Source organism: Vigna umbellata, chromosome 8 (genome assembly GCF_029865625.1).
Source record: "Vigna umbellata cultivar VRB3 chromosome 8, Vumbellata_1.0, whole genome shotgun sequence".
NCBI lineage: Eukaryota > Viridiplantae > Streptophyta > Magnoliopsida > Fabales > Fabaceae > Vigna > Vigna umbellata.
Window position 1 is genome coordinate 30,204,485 of NC_142172.1, and position 21,655 is coordinate 30,226,139.

The 21,655-nt window shown below is 30.7% G+C and overlaps 1 protein-coding gene across 1 annotated transcript; it reads right to left on the minus strand.

The window, feature by feature from the left end:
- Positions 1 to 16,598: 16,598 nt before the first annotated feature.
- RHON1 (Rho termination factor) lies at positions 16,599 to 20,947 on the minus strand. The gene is made up of 2 exons (XM_047313926.2): positions 20,798 to 20,947; positions 16,599 to 17,902 (listed from the first exon to the last, which is right to left on the minus strand). The coding sequence occupies exons 1-2, from the start codon at positions 20,835 to 20,837 to the stop codon at positions 16,824 to 16,826; spliced, it is 1,119 nt and encodes a 372-aa protein (XP_047169882.1). The 5' UTR covers positions 20,838 to 20,947; the 3' UTR covers positions 16,599 to 16,823.
- Positions 20,948 to 21,655: the final 708 nt, after the last annotated feature.

The window sequence follows — 21,655 nt, forward strand, 5'->3', positions numbered from 1 at the left end:
AAACTGAATATTTTTCCCAACTTCTAATACCCCATACTTGAATCATATACCAATTTATATTATTCCAAGGATGTCTAAACCTTTATAAACACTTTCTAAAGAGTCTGCTACCAAACTCACGATCCAAAATTGCATCACCATCAACTTAAAGACTCAAATTCGATTCTACTGGTTTTAGCACATTTTGAATGACTTAGGGACTCTAACAGATCCTAAATAACTCCTCTAAGCTCTCCCAACCGGTCGATTTAACGTCTGACCCCAAATTCTCATTTTCATTATCTCATTTCCTCAAAACTCACTGTAAGACAGTACTAGATAATTCTGCAGAAAAGCTTCACACGATCACAGTCCATATTATTTCAAACAACCATACAAATCACCCAATTATATATACATGCAAATCTTCTAAACCGCATTATAAAATATCATAATTCAACAACACATCAATTAATTAAATTAACTAGCTTCCCTTACCTCTAATCGAACCGGACAACTTCCACAACCTTCAAGAATTTGCTCTCAACACCAGAAAATCCTAAGAATACCTATAGTTCACCGATTGGTGATAAAGACCACCCAAAGAACCAAAATGAAGTTAGAAAGGGGAAGAGAATACAGTTAAACACATGCAAACAACAAAGCTTTATTGCATGTACCAGAAATCCCAAAAGTTCACGAGAATTTAAGGAACGACACTTACCCGCTCTAAACATAAAATTGATCGGGGGAATAGAAAGCTTGTGATGCCAGGATCACTCAGGTGCCCCCTGATTGCTGAACAGATGAATTATGGGTGAAGAAATCTAAAGAGAAGGGAGAGGGAAATTAGGAAATAGTGGTTCTAGAGAGATAAACAGTTTTAAAATAATGAACTGAGTATTTAGAAATTTCTATTTATACTGTTGGTATTAGAAGCTCAGTTAAGTTATTTTAATACCTTTGTCTACTCTATTATTCTATTTTATGGGTCTTTACGGATAACATTTTATTTGTTTATGTTTTTACTTTAATATTGATTGAGAAATACATTTAAAATATTAAAAAAATTTAAAAAATTGATTAAAATAACTAAATTTATTTAATTTTAATCATAAATTCTTAAACATAAATTTTATGAGCATTTCCAATGGAAAGTGAAAGTTCTTAGTCAATAATAGTATTATTTTAATATGAAATCCATAAAGATAGATTACTTTTTTTAAAATTAGATGGACTTTCTAAAAATTCATATTGAGCTGAGGATGTTCTAGATATATTATAAAATAGGTAAATTTACTATCACAATGTGATGTTTATTATATTATAAAATAGGTAAATTTACTATCACAATGTGATGTTTATTGTGCTACCGTTATGCTCTGATCAAAGATGCCGACATTTTGTTATTTATCAAGTTTGATGTATTTTTTTATTATTAGGTAGTTGTTTTAATATTAGTTTGATTCTAAACTATAATATTTTTCCAATCTAATAGATAACATTTATTATGTTTTTCTATATGATACCTTTATTTATATTTACTGAAGTTTTACATTTAATTTTTACAAAACTTCTACATTAAATAAAGACACTTTAAATAAATATAATAATTAATATCTTTGACTGTTCTGTATTGAATTAAAGTAATTATTTCATTTATTCTTCAGAGATTATGGGTGTTGCATCGAGTTTTTATTTCATAATTTTCATGATATGTAATTATTGATAATAATAAATAAATAAATAATAAAGATATTAAAGTATAAAAATAATACATATAAAAATTAAATAACTTATAGTTTATAGTTAAAAACTTTTAAAAAATATTATATTAAGGTATCTTACACTTTTAGATAACTTAGATTATTTTATAAATTAATCAAATAAGATAATATCCAACTCGTTACCTTATCATTCGTAATACCTTTTACAATTGCTTTTTGTATACTACATGGATTAAGAACAGCAATAAATATAATATCTTTACAAACTTCTTTTATTAAACAAGTATTATTTTTGTAAATACATTATTTTAAAATAAAAAGAAAAAATAATTAATTTACGATATTATAGGAAACACAATTAGTAGTGGTAGTAGTCGTCGTAGTCGTAGTAGTCGTAGTAGTAGTGGTGGTAGTCGTAGTAGTAGTAGTGGTGGTGGTGGTGGTAGTAGTAGTAGTACAAATTATCACTCATGAACCAGATTGCAGTCTTGAACATTGTTAACGGTCAACGACAAGTGTACAAAATCACTCAGGTAATATAAACTGGTAAGTCAAATATTGTTTCCCAAGAGACTCATGTAATACTAAAGAATTATATGATTAATAGAGCTGTCAAAATGTGTCACCCGACCCGACCTGGCCCGGCCCACCATAAGTTGATCACTTAGTGGGTAAACCCAACACGGCTCATTTATTAGCGAGTCAAAAAAATTCGAAGACTCGACCCACCACGGGTTGATGGGTAAATGGGTTGGTTCACTGGCCCACTTAATTACATTTTTTTAAATAAAAAAATTACAAACTTTCTATAATTCAAATCTAAACAAATTTTACTTCCAAATTTCACTCTCAACATGAGGTGTTTAATTAATTTTGAAAATAGGGAACTTAAATAATTTTTTCAAGCAAAAAAAATAATAAATATTTTTTTATAAAATTAAAATTAAATTTTAATAAAATAAAATTAAATAGGTGGATTGGTGGGCCAACCCAGCCCACCACAGGTTCAACCCGGATGAGCCGGATTTAAATCTGTCCCGCATAAAAAAATAAATTTTTTTAAACCCAACCCGGCCCAAACCCGTGGTGGGCCGGATTAGCCTCCGGATTGTGACCCATTTTGACAACTCTAATGATTAATGACTCATATAGACTAAAGAATATAAGATTATGTGCAAGAAGATAAATTAACAAAGAAATAAAAAGTGGACTAAGAGTTAACTTAAAAGAAAGCATATAAAATGTCATGACAGTTATCCGATCATAACCATAACACCAAACTTTATATACAATGATACTCTAACACTAAGAGTTTCTATACAAAGGCTAAAGGTTTAACTAGAGTTTTACATAACATCTACTAAAACATATATGTTAACACATCAATACAGATAAATCAAACAATCCTAAGCATATCAACATATACTTTAGACTTGACTATCCAGATACATGTATTGATGTTAAACTCTAGCGAGTTCTGGACTTGTAGTGGTGAAACAACTTCTCCACCCAAACTACCACACAAGGTTAGTTCATCAACTACATATAACCAAGGAAAAGGTCATAGACTAGGACCTCCTACTACTTCTCACGATATAACTCACCTTTCTCTACTTGAGATTGGATAGTTATTGGAGTATCAGGATAACCCCCAATATAGAATCCCTACATCAATACATCACACTACTAAACAACAAAAATAACTTCCCCTTGGAATTCCTTTCATAACATTCTTTAACCATACCTACATTCATGTGTTTAAAATCCATAAAGCATCAACAATTCTAAATAAATATGCATTGATTTTATATAATCCAATCCAAACCAATTAGGAATCATGAAATCACAAAAAACATAGACCAACCTTAAAAGAACGAGTGCTCAGTGTCGGCTTGATGCCTAACGCCAAAGCTCTTGCAAATTTTCTCGCCCAGCTAATTATGGAGAAAAGGTTCCAACCCTACAAGGAAGAAATGGTGCTTTGTGCCCAAAAGCACTGTCCAACGCCATGCCAGAAACTTTATTACATGATCTGATTGCACTCAAGATCTATCCAATTGACCAAATTGGTATTCTTGACATTATGATTGATTCAAAAACATGTTTATATTAGATTGAATACCAATTTACTCAATTGGCCATCAACTCAGTCCATCAGATCAAACCAATCTCAACTAGATTCAATACAATAGTTCAACATTCCAATTGACTAAAATTCAGCAATAAGAATAGGTAACCAGGTTCTAAATTACATAAATTCAGACCACCAACATCAAGTTCATTCAACAATCAATTACCACAGAATTTTACATGTCATACCACAAATTCTAGAGCAATTTCTAACATGTCAAATTACATTTGATCATAAGTCTCAAAAAAATTTACAATGATGAAATCAATGCAAACATATATTCAACATCAATCACAACCATCAAATCATGCACACAAATCAAATTACATTATAACTTAAGAACAACCGTATTTAGCTTCCCTTACCTTTTAGAAACTCAAATAGCTCTATAAAACCTAAATTGCTCTCACATATCATAGAACTCTATCTACACCAACAAACCATAGAATCGTTATCAGAGTACACCGCTAGGACAATTGATCAACAAAGAGTCTTATAGAAGACTCAGACAACACATGCAAAACACAATTACCTCACATGCAAGGGAAACAAAACATACTAAAAAAACAGCATAAACTAACTTATTATTTTCAAGAAACTGATCGGATAGACTTAAAGATCTCACCTCAAGGATCACTCAAGCAATCTCTAATCTTCAAACAAATGAACAAGAAGTGAGAACTCCTAGAGAGAAGTCAGAGAACTCCTAGAGAGAAGTTAGAGAACTCTTGAAAAGTGGTTTCTAAAGAGATAATGTGTTTTAAAATTATGAAAATATTTCATAACAAAATTATTTATATTAAAAAAAAAAATAGTCGAGTTTCACTAATTTTAAACCACTATCACTTCTAAAATGTCAATTTCTAAGTCTTTACAAAAATGGTGTCTATTATTATAAACAAAAAATTATAATTGATTTTTGAATTAAAGTCCAAATTAATCTTTAACATTAGCTATCAATGTTTTAATAACTTACTATTACTAATTCTAAATTAATCTCTAATTTTAATCTAAAGACTAATTTAAACATTAATTCCTTAGTAGCTACAAATTTGGTAACTAATATTAAAGACCAATTTAAATCTAACTCATAAATTAATTATAATTTTTATTCATAATAAAATTTATTTTAGTTTATAAAATAAAATCTAAATTAGTCAATACGGCTAATACTTTTTATCTTTAAAATTAATTGTTATTTAATGATTTTGTTGTAATGAATATTCATGGTTAACTTGATTAGGGTCAAGTAAATTTGTTGATTTGAAATGTTTCAATGTTTAATATTGTTTTTTATTGAAGTTGACTAAAGTTTCTTTCATATTAATATTAATAATAATTATTGTTTTTTCACCATTATAATTAACTTTTTTTACTAATGCTAATTAAAATATAAGTTTAAGTTATTTCATGATAAATATTAATCAGTATTTTCTTAGCCAACTTTGACATAAAGTTTGTATAATTTTACCTATGAGACTTTTTTTCAATTGATATTATTAGTATTGTTGTTCTAACAAAGTTAAATATATTTTACGAAAGACTTTGATAAACATTTCAAATGCTTCAAGTCTTCAATTTCAAGGATACTTGTCATCTTTTTAGTCGGATAAGGAATTATATATGTAGAAGATATGTTGATGTTCAAGTCAATCAAGTTCATAAGAAGGTAATTAATATTGTAATAATAAACATAATTAATATATTTTGTAAAATGTGTTATTTATACTTATTGTTCATGGACTCTTATCTAGATGGATTTGGACCACGTGATCTAATTATCTATTAATCTTGAGTTATCATAATTGATTGTGAATCTTATTGTTTAACTTGTACATTAATATGACTAATAATGCAAATGGTATGACATTATCATGACTGAATAGGTATGAGCCGGATATATATCGACCTAGTCGACATATATTTTACTAGGATTAGGTTTTGTATTATCATTGTGAAAAGATACTTGAATTGTATACTGCACAATTATTTTGTGATGAATGAAAATTGTGCTCAAACAAAAAATATATAATAAATTATAGTTGATTTAGCAAGCAAAATATTTTGAAAATGAAAGAACTCAAAATAAATAAATAAAAAATCAACGTGTTTTAATTTTTTGAAAATTATAAAAATTTTCAATTAAAGAAAATTGCAATAATAAAAAAACAAGAAAATGGAAGTTGGTGTATCATAATAGTACTTAAATTGTTTAATTGATGTGCTGATACTGCCATTCTTGGTGTGAAGGAGAATAGAGTAATTTTGATGATTAAATTGGCATGTTTAGATGTGTTAGAAATGTGAATTTTATTGAAATGTGTTATGTGTAGATTTAGTTAAACTCTGTTAAATTGTGAGTTTGATTTATCAAGTTCACCAAGTGAGTATATTTGAGGTGTTTTTAAACTAACATGTAGTTATTTTGATATGAGAAACGAATAAAATGGCTCAAATAGGTAGTCATTTTCTGTGAAGCCAGATCGTCTTTAAAACGAGTTAACCAAGAGTATTTCCACATTTATTCAATTTAGAGTATGCTATTTAGCCACTAAAATTTAAAAAATAATTTAAAATAATCAATTTAAAATATATTTTTTTATAGAAGTGAACGTGTTTTAAGCATTGTTTAAAAAAATAATTTGCTGTCTTAAAAACACTTTTTAAAAAATGGAAATGCTTTTTCGTTAAATATAATAGAGAAGTGTATTAAAAATAACAAAACAAAATAAAATATATTTTATAGTGCCTGTCTCAAGATTATTTGTTTTTTCAACTTAGCATTTGCACTTCTATATTTACTAAAGATAATTTTTAACTTCAAGAATAAGAAACCAGTTCCTTCTAAAGTGGAGAGATAATCGAAGTTAGTTTAGGTTCTCAAAAAATTCCTTTTATATATACAAATAGAAATGTAACCATTTAGCAACACAGAGGGATTGGTTTTACGATAATTATTTTGAATTCACATTAGATACTCACTAATCACAAGCTGTTTGATAATAATTTCTCGAATAATAATAATAATTACTACCGCTTTATCATTTTGTTTATAGCTGTATATCATTCTCACAAAGTTGCCCAAAAAGGTCTCTACCTACTCCCCACAGAAAACAAAAGCCTCATAAATTCTTTTTTGTTTTTTAGGTGAGAAGGTTCAAACATTATAGAAGATAATATTTTAATCTTTATAAAAGCTTCAAATTGATTAATATTTGACAATTATGAGCAGAATTAGGAATGAGAACGGATCAGGTCGGGTATGAATAGTATCTATCTGTAATGTGATATGTAAAATAAAAATTCATCCGCAACTTGTTTATTATTTGTATATATACTTGTTTCAAAAATATTCGTGAATATTTTAAAACTTGTGGATATCCACAAATACCCGCAAATATTAAAAAAAATATTTTATATATTTTTAAAATAAATTTAATTAAAATTAAAAAATATATATAATTAATATAAATAAAATAAAATATAAATTAAATTTTAATTTTAATTAAATTAATCTAATACAATATAAATTAATTTTATTTTAAATTTAATTTAATTAAATATAATATAAATTAAATTATTATTTTTATTTTTTGCGGGATACCCGCTAATCGGGTAGTATAATACACACATCCGATCATTTTATAAGGGGTATTAAAATATTCACTACCTACAACCTGCAGATAGTAAATATCGGTAAGTATCAATTATTCGTCACAGATTTTATTCACAAATTACTCCACCCGTTTATAAATGTTCACAACCCGTAAATAGTAAATATCCACATATATCAACTATCCGTTAGAAATTTTATTCGTAGATATTTCTCTCTAGGAAAATTTTTGCCATTATTCTTAGGCAGAAAATTAATTGTTAATAGCTTGAAGCAAAATACTATGATTGAGGCGAAAAACTAAAAAGTGAAGCATGATTAAGGTGACTGAGATCGTAACATTAATGTGTGAAAGATTGAGTATTAATTTAGGCATATTGTTTGCCGTATACGTTATGGTTTGTATTATAGATGAGAAAATGAATTGTAAGTGTAATTTTGAATTGTGGGAAAAGTGGAATTGGAAGCAAGAAGAAAAAGCATGCACGTGGTGGTGTTTCCATGGAAAAGGAAAGGAAAGTTGGACTTGAATTATGGGCTCCAGTCCAAATTATAATTATGGTACTGCGTTTCAGAGTTGGGTAATGATTATGGGCCTATAACAAAAACTCATCACATTTGGTGTTGTATTTAGATTGGACTACTTGTTGTCTCCTTTTAAAACTAAAAAGATGCTGCCGACATTCTAAACAGTGCTTAGGTTAGCTTAACACAAACAAACAATGCTCTACTTAAACCCTACCTAACTCAGGCTAAAAATATGTTACCTTTATATTTTTCTCTCACTTCGTGTCAGTTAGATGATGTGACCAATTTTCAAGTACACCATATATATATATATATATATATATATATATATATATATATATATATATATATATATATATATATTGAAGTAATGTTCCATTTAATTTTTTGTTTGACAAATATTATCACACTTGCATCCAAATTGGGGAAGGGTATAGGCTCAGATTTTAAATATCCGTTGAGGGAGGAGAAGGCTATTCTAACTTATTAGATTAAAAAATTTAAACGTATCATTTGATTATTAGAATTTTCAAGTCAGAAAACTTTATTACGAAAACTACTGATATTAAATTTATTAAGATAATAAATTTTATGTATTAGAATTTGTTAAAGTTAATTATTATATTTTATGTATTATTTACTTTACAATTTAGAGTTTCATTATGTATTTATTTTTAAAAACTTAATTGGAGAGTTGAAAGAGAAACGCACGTTTTAATTGTCTTTATTCTTGACTTTAAATGATATGAAATTATTAAGGTACAAGATCAAGTCTACAAATCAAAGGATAAGAGAAACATGGATTCATCTTTGAAATTATTTTTCTATTTTTTCAATTAAGGACTAAAAGAATCACACTTCATCTTTGAAACCATAGTTTCATTTGCTTGATAAACAAGAATTTTTCTTTAAAACTAGAATAATTACAACAAATAACGAAAGTATGCTCTACATGTCTAACTTAATTTAATAATAAGAAGAAGAAAAAGAAGATAAGGAGTTAGAAGTAACATTATTCTAAAGATGAAATGATTGAGGTGAACAAGACTTACAAATTTTCAAAATAAAGTCATATTAAACATTACAATGAATTTTGACATCTAAGTTATGTTGACATTCCAAAGTTTATCAATCATTTGTCTTCCTTAAATTGAACTTAACATAAAAGAATTAGGGATTATTCGAAAGTTGTTATGGTGAGAAACAATTTGTTGTAATCCTTGAGAATTATTTTCAATAGAAATAACATCATCCAGAAAAGACATATCAATTAAGGAATCAGAATACACTAGCACATGATTACTGTTATTATCATGATTATGTACAGAAGACCCATCCTCAACACTAAGACCATCAAGATTAACCACCTAGCCAAAAGGTAAACATAGTGCTGCAAAATGGGTTGTAGGCTAAGACTGAGCAGTAGGCAACACCACAACAGGTTGCATCATAATAGACTGAACCATAGCAAGATGCAACACAATAGGTTCTATAACAGGTTGTACCATAGTAGTCTCAACAACAAGTTATATCACAATAGGCTTCACAACAAGTTGTACCATAATAGCATGTTGCACCAAAGAAGCAGGTTGCATCATAGTAGTGTGTTATTGCATCTCATTAGTAGGTTGATGAACCATAAACTACACTATAGGATGCTCTACAAAGTTGTTTTAGAGGCTGCTTAGGCTGCACTACAAGTTTCACCATCACAAGAGTCGAGTCTTGAGGACCATCCGAAACACCAATCATCTTAGGACACTAATGTTGTTGGATTTTTGCACCAACTATTTTCTCTCACTATAATTGATGTTTGCATTTTGTGATAATCTTCCACAATTAGATAGGTCATGACCAATCATTTTATAATTAGAACAAAATAAATACAATTTTTTATAATCCACAACAATAATCACTATAAGAAAAAATTATATTACCTACAACAAAAATATATAAGTAATTCAAAATATTAGTAGGTAAGACAGTTTTACCTATTGATATAAATCTTGCCTTTTCTACTCGAATTTGATTAGATAGATCATATTAGAAATCAATATATACTAAAACAAGGATAAAGAAACTTATTTATGATACAATTATCCAAAGATAAAGATGTAACAATGATAGGTGGTGTGGAAAAAATTTCCAGTTGTCAATACTTTAATAGAAGCTCATGGATATAAATCCGTTTTCATAATTTCATAGAAGCATGAACAAAATCCTTTATCCATGCAAAATCATAACCAATAAACAAATTCCAAATTTCAAAAAGTAAACCCTTCTCATCTCCTTTAGCGAAATGAAATCAATTACAAATTTATTGTTATAATATTTTATATTAATAATGATTTGATATTTCTTATGTAAAATGGCCTGTACAAGTCATTCAATTAAAAATTTTCTTATTGTAATTTTCTCATATTCATTCAAATAATCTAACATGATAAAAAATTTAAATAAATGAATAACTTTCAGGATTATTTTATTGGTATTTTTAAAAAAATTAAAATAAGCGAATCAATTGGGGACATGACACCAATAATTTACTACAATAATTTGTGCATTTGTATATATATCTTTTTTTTTTATGATGAAAGGATATTTTAAAAATTATTGTTGTTATTCTTTGTGATGGTAAATTGTTACTAAAAAACTTTATAGAGAAATTATTAGATGCAAATATTTCTCAATTGGTAAACAATCAAATTATTCATTCTTTTACAAAAACATACTTGCTAATATTATTCTATCAACTTGAGTTATAAGAAATATTTTTTTCACTAAAATCAAGGTAAAAGGAATAGGTGAAAAACTCATACTATACTAACTCATAATTATAAACCAGTTATTACCTTGAATTATAATTAAATTAAAGTTCTACAGAACCTTAAAATAAATTTTCAAAGTTAATGCTAGTTGGTGCGATATTATAGATAGAAAAAGAAAACATTCTAATGAGATATTTAAACTAATCATATCCAATTTGATATTTACATATTATCTCTATACAGTACTATTAATACTTATTCATCGGTATTATTTTATCGTTGAATAACTAGCTATATTTGCGATTTTTAATACAGATGGCGTGTTTTAATGTACGAATTAAGTAGAAAAACTATTTTACTTACAAAATAAAATAAGAATACTTTTATTTTTTTATTTTAATTAGAGATGATAATGTGTGCAAAACTAGTGAATATTTTTTATTTATATATATTATATTTATAAAATATTAAATTGATTTATTAAAATAAAATATTATAATTTAAAAGAGTATAATTTATATTATGTTATTTGAAGAACATAAATATATAATAATATTTTAATTTAAATTACAAAATACTTATCAATTAAGTCTTAATTATAAATTATCAATTTTATTAATTCATCTAATTAAAACTATTAATTAAATAATTCAAACTTAAAAAATATTAATTAAGTAATTCAAACTTAAAAAAATATTGACATTATTAAATATTCTTTTATTGCAATCCTACCATCTGGTTTCAACATATTTTGACAATCATGGAGTTTTTCATGAAAGACAGTCAAATTTCTCTCATTCCATAAACTCCATATCAGTGCACACCACATTAAGTTCCATTCATTCTTTTTAAAACACTCCTCATTCCTAAAATGAGGTCCATGATTGTTGTAGTTTCCTTATCCAACATACAACATGGACATAACCACACTCCATTTTCTTATAGTTGTCAATCTATCTTGAAATATAGCCTTCACATGAACAAAACTACCTTAGAGACGTTGAGCTTCCTTATCTTCCTACACACATTCTCTAGTTGCCCACTTCCTTCATTTTTAAAATACTTTTGTATGAACTCCCTATTAAATATATTTCAACCATATCCTCCTTCCGTATTCGCCACAATCATAATTTGAGATTATATATTTATTTGCATCACCTATATTTGATGTCTTGTCACTATTTTACTGTTTTTAAAATTTTGGGATGTGTAATGCAACCGTTATACTATCGATTTTGTATTAATTTTAAGATTTTGTAAATAAATTTAAGTTTCAATTTTTTTTCAGCAGAGAATATGTATTATATATATATATATATATATATATATATATATATATATATTTATTTATTTATAAAAGAGACATTACGGGGTATTAACAGGAAGAGGAAAATGAAGTTATGTTCAATCTTTATACTAGAAGGAAAGGGAGTATGTTGGCGCTTTGAAGACCAAAAGACAAGATTGTTACCAAGAAGCATAAAATAATTAGATATGGAGCATCTAGTGTCAAGACATCTAGCCCAATCGACATCAGTATAAGAAATAAGTTTTTCAAAAGAGGTCGTATAAAGGTGTAAACCACCTTGTAAGGTATCTGAGCATGTCGCAGAATGCATTTCAATTCTAGCATGTGCTTAATGCAAGGGGCATGCATGTGAAGATAGACCTATTCAACAACATACGAAGCGTTAGGACGAGTGAAGGTGAGATACTATAGGGTGTTGGCAAGATTCTGATACATAGTGGAATCCTTATATGATCTGTTAGAGGGTGTACTAAGCTTCTGCTTTGTATCAACCGGAGTAGCAAAAAGAACTGCAAGAGGTCATGTCGGTACGAGGGATGATGTCACTAGGATAGGTGCTCTAATTGAGGAACATACCACCTACATGTCTTGTCATAGTAATCCCGAGAAAATAACTCAAAGGACAAAGATCTTTCATATAAAATTCAAAGACAAGGAGTGTCATGATAGATTTAAGAAAGTCATGGGATCAAGTGATGAGAATGATGTCATCAACATAGAATAGGATGTATAACATGTCAGAACCACGTTTGTAGATGAAGAGAAAGTGATCTGAAACACTATGTTGGAACGCAATGTAGAAACATAACTAGCACGAGGCACTTGCTTCAGGCCATAAAGAGATTTCCCAAGCCATAAAGAGATTTCCTCGTGTGGCAAACGTGATTAAGGGGTGAAGGGGATCAAAAAAATCGAAAGACTGGTGCATTTATATAACTTATGTAGATCACTATGGAGAAATGCATTATAAACATCTAACTGATGAATGTACCAAAATTTGGAGAGAGTAATGATGAGAATTGTGCAAATAGTCGCAGGTTTCATCATAGGACTGAATGTCTCATCATAGTCCACACCTGCAATTCAAGACCTGCCATCACCTACAAGATGACCTTTGTAATGCTCAAAACAACCATTAAATTTCTTTTTATGTCTAAAAAACCTCATACACGATATTAACATTACAAGATCGTGGAACCAAATCCCATGTTTTATTTTAATTAGAGTGTCAAATTCAGAATGCATGTCAAATTTTCAATTAGGGTCCGATAAAGCAAGGTTGGGATTTTTGGAAAGAGGAATATTGTCAAGTCAACAATGGAAACAAAAAAGGTTAAAGAACTTTTTGGGTTTGTAGACAACAGTCATCCTATGGGTGACCATGGTCTTAGAAGGAGGGGTGAGTCAATGGAGGTGTAGGGTTCGGAGGCAAGGTAGACTAGTCTAAAGTAGGAAAGGTAGATAGGCTGGTTATGGAGGGTGATACGTTGGATGAAGAGGAGGATAATCTTGCAAGTAGTAGGTTAGGCAAAGACTTCAGACCAGGGTTAAGTTAGGGATGAATAAAAGATGAATGTATGTCATTAGTGAAACAATCATAAGTAGAGATATGGAGGAAGGCATATGGAAAAGAGGAAATTGTGTTCCATAAAAAATGACATGCCTCAATATTATTACCTTTCTATAGGGCAAATCAAAACATTTATAACCTCTGTTTTTAAGTGGATAACCTAAGAAAACATACGGAGTTGATCATGGTTGTACTTTGTTAATGGTAAGAGATAAGTGACCATTTGAAGGGCGTGACGCCAACACAAAGGAAGAAAAAATGAATAAACGAGGAGAGTATGAATCATGTTGTTAATGGTTCGAATTTTACGATCTGTTTTGTTGTTTTTAGAAGAAGAACACGACAAGAGAATTAGAAAAGAATACCAATATCGCAAAATCGATGAAACAACGCATTGTCATAATCACGCCTGTTATCAAACTAAAAATATTTAACTTTTTTGCAAAAGTTGTGTTTGAATTTGATTAGTGAGAGATGTGAACCATTTCAAAACTTGAGATTTAGTACCTGAAGAAAAGGTCCACAGGTAATCAGAGTAATCATCCATAAACAAAACATAATAGTGATGATCAAAGGAACTTAAAACAGGTGATAAGATCACTGTGTAAAATATCAAAAGGAATCAAAAAACAATTATTGGATTTCACAAAATACAACTTAACATGTTTTCCAAACACACATGAATCACAAATAGTTTTTGAATTCACATGTTAACAGGCAATGAACCTATTCCTAAGAAGAGACTGCAAAGTAGAAGAATTATGATGGCCAAGACTATTATGCCAGACACTAGAAGCTAGACCAGTAAAAAAATGGAAGTAGTGACTAGATAAAGGTCATTAACATTATCACGTCTCAAAAGAGAGGTCTTCCTCTTCAAATCATAAACAGATAAGCCAAAAGGGTTAAAGGAAACAAATATGTTATTATTAGTAGTGAGTTGTAACACAAAAATTAATTTTTTTTATAACATGTGGTGTGTGCAAGACATGGTTAAGGTTTATGGTGATTTGATGTAGAAAGAATTGTGTGACCAGAGCCCTTAATAGGAATACCTTGACCACTACCAACAATTAGTGTCTGGTTTAAATGGTTCAAATTAGAATAAGACGTACGATTACCTTGTGATGTCGTTGAGTGAGAAGAGGCTCCAGTGTCCATGTACCACGTGTTGTCATAAGGTGTTAGTGACATAGTGTGCATAGAAGTAGCAATGTCAATGGATATTGGGGAAGTTGTGGCGATGTGGGCCTAAGGACGTTGATCCAGAATGTCAGCTTGCTTCGAAGGTCATGTGGGGCGAGTCCATTGAGATGTGGGATAAGGACAAGGAGGCATGCCCCAAGGAGAGAAAGTCCAACCCCAAGGATTCCAGGGAAAAGACTAAGGATTCCAAGAGAAGGATCAAGCTTCAGCCATTGAGATTTCTCTTCATTGGGTATAGTGGAAATATCTTGTTTAAGATTATCATGGTATCCTTCACTAAGAAACCATAACTCCACGGAAGAAAACCAAGATGACTAGTTTTTCCAACTAAATTTTGCAAAAGTAATGGTATGGGTAGCAGATAGAAAAGGTGTTCCAAAACCATAAGTCATTCTAAGGCCAAACAGAAGAGGGAAAAATCTGATTTGGAGGATAGAATTCCTAAACAGGAGCTACTATCAACGAAACAACAAAATAATGACCACATCACACTTAGGAGACTAAGGCGAAATGACGGGAAATGGTGCGGTGATGTTCCGACACAGGGAAGGTGGAGTGCCCACGCGTCGGAGGTTGGCTGAAAGAAGCGACACGTGACATCGCGTCAGGAGGAGAATGAATGGGTCACGCTCGTTGAGGTGCACCTAACCCTTAACTTCGTCGGAGAAAAAGTTGTGACGACGGACAGCGACAACGACAACAGATAACAGCAACGGTCAGCGAGGTTGGCTTTGGATACCAACTTAAAGAGTTGAGAGAGAAACTGAAATTTTATTATTATTGTTCACTTAATCCTAATATACCATACTACCGTATTTATAAGATATAGTAGTTCAACATAGGCAAAACATAAGGCTTCTAAAAAGCCCACTAAAAAATACAATACATTTGAACATTATCTAATTATGCACAACATAATTACATTAAATTAGTTTGGCTTAATCGGAGAAGAATAACATTGTTCTATCAAAACCAAATTAATAGACATGACACAACATGATCTCCGATATCCTATTCCTTCTTTTGCTTCTTCCTATTACCTTATTCATTGTTACTCCAAACAAAACAACCACTTCTTCACTTTGGACCCCTCTCGTATTGCCTTTAAAATCACAAACATCCCCACATGGGCATATTTCTATTCCAAGTATTTCTTCACGTAAGCTCTCTTCCACCACAATGTAACCTTAATTGTTTCTCTCCCATAGATAGTCTAAATTACTAGATTCGATATTATTTTTCTTTCACATGGAATTAGAAAGGATTATCACAAATAGAATTGAAAATGTAGCATATCATCACATTGTCTCTTCCTTTTATGCTCTTAGAAATTACAAGAAAAATAGTTTAAATAATACTTCTTAAAAAATAAAAATAAATTTCAAATAGTTCAAACAGCACTCCTTATTTACAAACTAAAATTGAAAGCCCTTACAAAACACAATTTCAATTTTTTTTTTAGAAAAATTCATCCAAACTTAACACGACTTTTTAATAATTTTAAAAAACAGAGTTATCTTCTAGTTACACAACTTTTGTGCAAACTGAAAATTCAATTTGAAATTATATACTAGAGACAGGACTTCTTTAACAACAGTCGATCTTGACAAGGAGGGCCTACTTAGAACCGATAATACTTTTTAAATCTCTCCATTATGGTAAAATTGGTGTAAAATTACACCATTTTCATAAAAGAACCCTAAAAGACCACATGATCTCATAATGGAAACATAACTACAAATTAAAAAACCCTCCAAGACAAAGATATATCATGAAAAAACCTACCCAGGCAAAGATATATCGTGATTACTTTAATGATCCACAAACTCTCGACCTGAAGTACTTATGAAGAATTAAATTAGAATGCGACAAACAAAAAACACAAAGAAACATAAGATAGAATGTCAAGTCAAAGGCACGAAAAAAATCTAATTTATCATGGCATGTATTGGTTCTGTGGCTTTTTCTTCGCCGCATATCATTCCATCAGAATTAGCTCTCAGTTAGCAATTCCAAGAGGTCACTCTTCTTCATTTTTGAGAACCCTTTCAGGCCTCGAGACTTTGCAAGCACCCTCAATTCAGACAACTTCAGTGCACTCAAGTCTTCGTGTTGAACAGCTGGCTGCTCCTCCACACTCTCATCGTTATTGGTTTGCTCAAAATCATCATCCTCTGACAATGCAGCTATCCCAATGTTTGGGAAGAACAGCTCATCCTTTGAATCAATATCTAATTCAGAGTCAGGCTCTGGTTCGTCATCATGCTTCAAATCTATCTGATCATGATTGTTCTCTCCATCCTCACTACCTACTGGCAAGACATTTATATCATCCTCATTGTTAGAGACGGGCTGGTATTTTACACGAGGAACGGGAGACCTTCTCTGGAAACTTGATCGAGGCCTAGCTACTGAGGAAACATGACCCTCTTGTGGCTCATCCTTGGGGGTACTGTCTAAATCAGAAAATTTGGTGTTTCGTCCTCCGTCATATTGATTACTATCTTGCAACTGATCTGAACTAAGATCATTTCCTCTTCCCCCTCCGCTACTTCTCTTCACCTGCTCGACAGAGTGTTTCTTCAGCAATTTGAGGAGGGAATCTACAGTGCTGTTTTCTTTAATCTGCACTCGAGAGGCTTCAACTTTCTTTTCTTCTTTGGATGCAGCCCTCTCACGCAGCCGAGCCTGGACCTTCCTGAATAGCTCAACAATCTCCTTCTCTCTAGGACCAGGGACTGAAGTGGACTGGAATTTTCCTGAGGTTGAAAGAGACATAGGTGGTCCATTTTTTAAAGAAAACATATCATCATCGAAGTTCTCAAAGCTATCTCTCCCATCGTTGTTCCTGTTCCTGCCTCTGGAGTGCCCATGCTTGTTTTGCCTTGAGAAATCTGGGTTTCTCTTTGCTTCACACCGAAAAGATGCTCCCCGAAAGCCACACGTTAGTCCTCTAACTTTGACATGGGAATGAATTATGTGATGACCTGGAGAAGAGTAAGAATATACAGCAGCAGATCGTCCTGAAACACCTGAACATGGGAGGCACTTTCCTTCTGCCATTCCACAACCTTCAATACCACCAAAATAATTTAGTTCCACGGAGAAACACGTATATGAGACAGAAAAAGTTTTTGAAAAGGTGTTTAATGACTCAAAACAGCGTGTCCTGACAAGTAAACTCACTGGAATGCAACCCACCTGACTTTAGTAAAGAATTAAAGATAGATGTCAAGACTAATCACGGGATCCAACTCTAGAAACCCTAAGCCCTAAAAACAAACTAATCATGTTAAAATACAACCATTGTGACTTAACACTATTCCACAAGCAGCTTGCAGATAAGGCATGCAGAGCTACATTGGTTCGATCATCCTGGAAAAAGAAGACAAACTTTGAGTTTGTTGAGTTCCCCTCTAAGACATCAACAATATAAATCCCGCTCCCCATGGTAAAAAATGATGGTAATATAAAAACTATCAACAATTGCAAAATGCATTGCATGACAAAGATCAAAAAGAGCATAAACAAAGGGTATGCCTGAGTAAATAGCTTAATTCAGGATTTATTCAATAAGTTCTTATCACATGATAGCTTGTGTTATAAATTTGATTGAAACTAAAAAAAACAAAAGAGCTAACTTTGGTAAACTATATCAAGAAGCTTATTAGAGCAAACTGAAAAGGCATATACGAGTAGTGTTAGCAATGCAGCTTGATTTGGATTTTACTTAATAATACATTTGAAACAGACAAAAAAGCTATATACAGGTCATTTTAGTTTGGTTTTGAACATATAATAAAAACTGAACCAAACTAAACCAACTTTTGTAGTTTAGATTAAATCAGGTTTTGTGGTTTTCAATTCCTAGGACTAAAATTTTCTTTTATTAAAGGTTGAAATCATTAAAACCTAACACTGGATACATAAAACATAAAATCATTGCAAGCTGCAACAAAGATAATAAACTAATAAAAACATAACATTATCATCAATTAAACGTCAATTGCAACAGAACATAGTAGAGATAACCAAAGCATCCCTGCCCAAATAAACCTAACCAAATCAAAGCATTACATTAAATCACAGAAAAGCATTACATTAGACCTGTCCAAATAATCCTAATAAACCTAATCAAAGCATCACAATAAACCACACTTCCAAATAATCATCCCAGTCCTACATACACTTCACAAACCTACCATATTTAGCCCACAAATAGAAATGCAGATTTTGTAAAAATCATTTGAACTGGAAGCGATAGACATTTGTACACAAACAATTATATCCTTCCTCGGCTCCCTTCAAACCACGACAAAGGGAAAACATAGCAATTCATTTCATTACTTTACAGATTCATCAATTTCAAGATTTTCATCAGTTGCAGAGCTATGGTTTACTGTTACTAAACATTAAACATTAAAATGCTAAAACAAGTATTTCATCCTAAGAACAGCAACTAAACAATAAATCATTCAAATATCATAACCACAGACCTCTAAGGAATTCATTGTGGTTGAACAGAAAACAAATAAAAAAAGGAACGCAATTCAGCGAGAGATTTAGGGAATAAAGCATAAAAGCTATTCTTTGAAAAGTAATACCCGAAGAGGAACAAAATGCTGTACTTGGTACTGCAGAATTTGCTCAGTTTTAATAATCGTGTTTCTAGAATTATAGAAATAATCTTCCCTTCTTCTAGAGACACTCTAAGTATAAAATTGTCAACTCAAAACAAAATCTACTTATCACATCTAGTCAAACCAGGGTTTTGAGGCTAAATCAATTTTACCTAACAATAGAAAAAAAAAACATAACATTTTCATAAAATCAAGTTTGATGGCACTCAAAATCAATTTTCATCGGTGTACTAGCAGAAAAAAAAAAAGAAGGATTATAGTCAAATCAATTGAAAGAAACACAACTAATTAGATAGAAATTGGCATAATTTTAACTGGGAGATCTAAAGAAAGAAAAATGAACCAAACATAGGAAGAAAAAAAATTCCCAGTAAAGTATGAAGGAACACAGTTCAAATAAGATGAACCTTTTGTGGGGTGATTAATAATGAGAGGCTTCGATCCTATTATGTTTCTGAAGCAAAAAAATGCAATAAAAATGAAAAGAATAAAAATTTACCCTAGAAAAACCACTGTTTTAATGGCCGCTAGCGACTCCACTATTTGAATCCCATTGTAACTGAGGACCACTCCGCTCCAATATTTTGCCTTTTTTTAGTGTCATGTTGACTACTACGATTTTCATAAGTACAAATAAGCTCCTCCAGTCAATCCCCCCACCCAAAAAAAAAAAAAAAATAAAGACAAACAATAAGTGGTTACAAAGAAAGAAAACCTACATTAGAGAAAAGAGCACTTCCATCCATTAATAATAGAAGTGTGCAAAACCCAGTAACCAATAATTTACATTTCCATTACCAAGGGAAATCCTGGTGTAGATTTTCACTTGTAAATGTAACATTCCGTTCAACAAATAGATGGCGGGCAATAGAAGCCAGCTCCAACAAAAAACGAGCAGAACATTATATCATCAACCCAAACTCCAAATACCAATTCCCAAGAGAGTGAAGCCTCGAAGACACTTAATAGCCACGCCAACAGACAAGAAACAAAAGTAAAAACACACATGATGGGGTTAAGAAACGATTAAAACAGAACAGAAAAATAAGACAACAGCGATGGGGAAAGAAGCTTTCTATCATAATTCATGAAGCTACAAATTTCACAGGAATAGAACAGATGATTGACCCAACTAAACACACAGTATTGAAAACCCCGTTGTTTAATTTGTAATTTAAGATAAACGAATGAAACGGAGTTTTGAAGCTGAAGGGCTTAAACGTGGCTAAGGTTTCAGCATGTTTAGTTTTGTGTTCTGTAATAATGAAAGAATAATCATAAAGTCTTAAGAGAAGAAGAGGGAATTAGAGTGAGAGAAACACTAACCAAGCTTATTGGCGAGAAAGGGATGCAGCGTTTGCGACATTGTTTGAGGCCTAGTGCAGAGGAGATGAGAGGGAACTCTCACTCAATGCCGCTTTTCATGCGATTCGTAGGTTCTTTTGTTTGATAAGGGATGTTGTTGGAAATATGTAATATTTTAGAGGCAAAATGGTCATTTCTCTTTCAAACTAACTAAACTTGTGGACTGGATCAACAACATTTTTTATGACTGATCTTCTCATTGCCAACGTAAATTATAAAAAGCACAAGTTTATCTAATATACTAAAAATATAATTCATAAGTTATAAAGTATTTCTTAAAAGATTAAATAATATTCACTTAAAAGATTTAAACCTAAATACTCTATTTTATTTTATCTTTGGTATACAAATGTTATATTATTATCCAAAGAGTTAACATTTCATAAGGCTATAAGAACATGTGAGCAACATGGAGAATCCCTTCAACGCTTCCTTTCAATATCTATAATTATTCATCTCTTAATATTCACTTGGTAACATAAGTATCAAGAGTGTCATGGATCTTCTTTTATTGTGTTGGAGTTGTCCTAATTCATCATTGTTGCTTATAGTTTAACTCATATTTCCAAGAGATTGAGGACTTCACCTCATTAATAGATTGGTCCAAAGATTTTCACTTTCTAGTAAGAACAACTTTCAAGGAAACAGATTTTAAACTAATTAACTTATAAAAGAGTTTCTTATATTAATTTCTTTTAAGATTTTGTTATAAAATGTAACATGTTATGATAACAAGGATTTTTACCTACTGGACTAGTTATGAACATGTCCAGTCTCACAAAATTTGAATTTGTGCTTTTAATTATGATCATGTGGAAA

Bases quoted from the DNA above. Each gene is read 5' to 3' on its own strand.
- RHON1 (XM_047313926.2), bottom strand. From the start codon at position 20,837: ATGTCGCAAACGCTGCATCCCTTTCTCGCCAATAAGCTTG. The intron at 17,903-20,797 runs GTTAGTGTTTCT...GTGGTATTGAAG, and splicing joins CTTTCTCGCCAATAAGCTTG to GTTGTGGAATGGCAGAAGGA.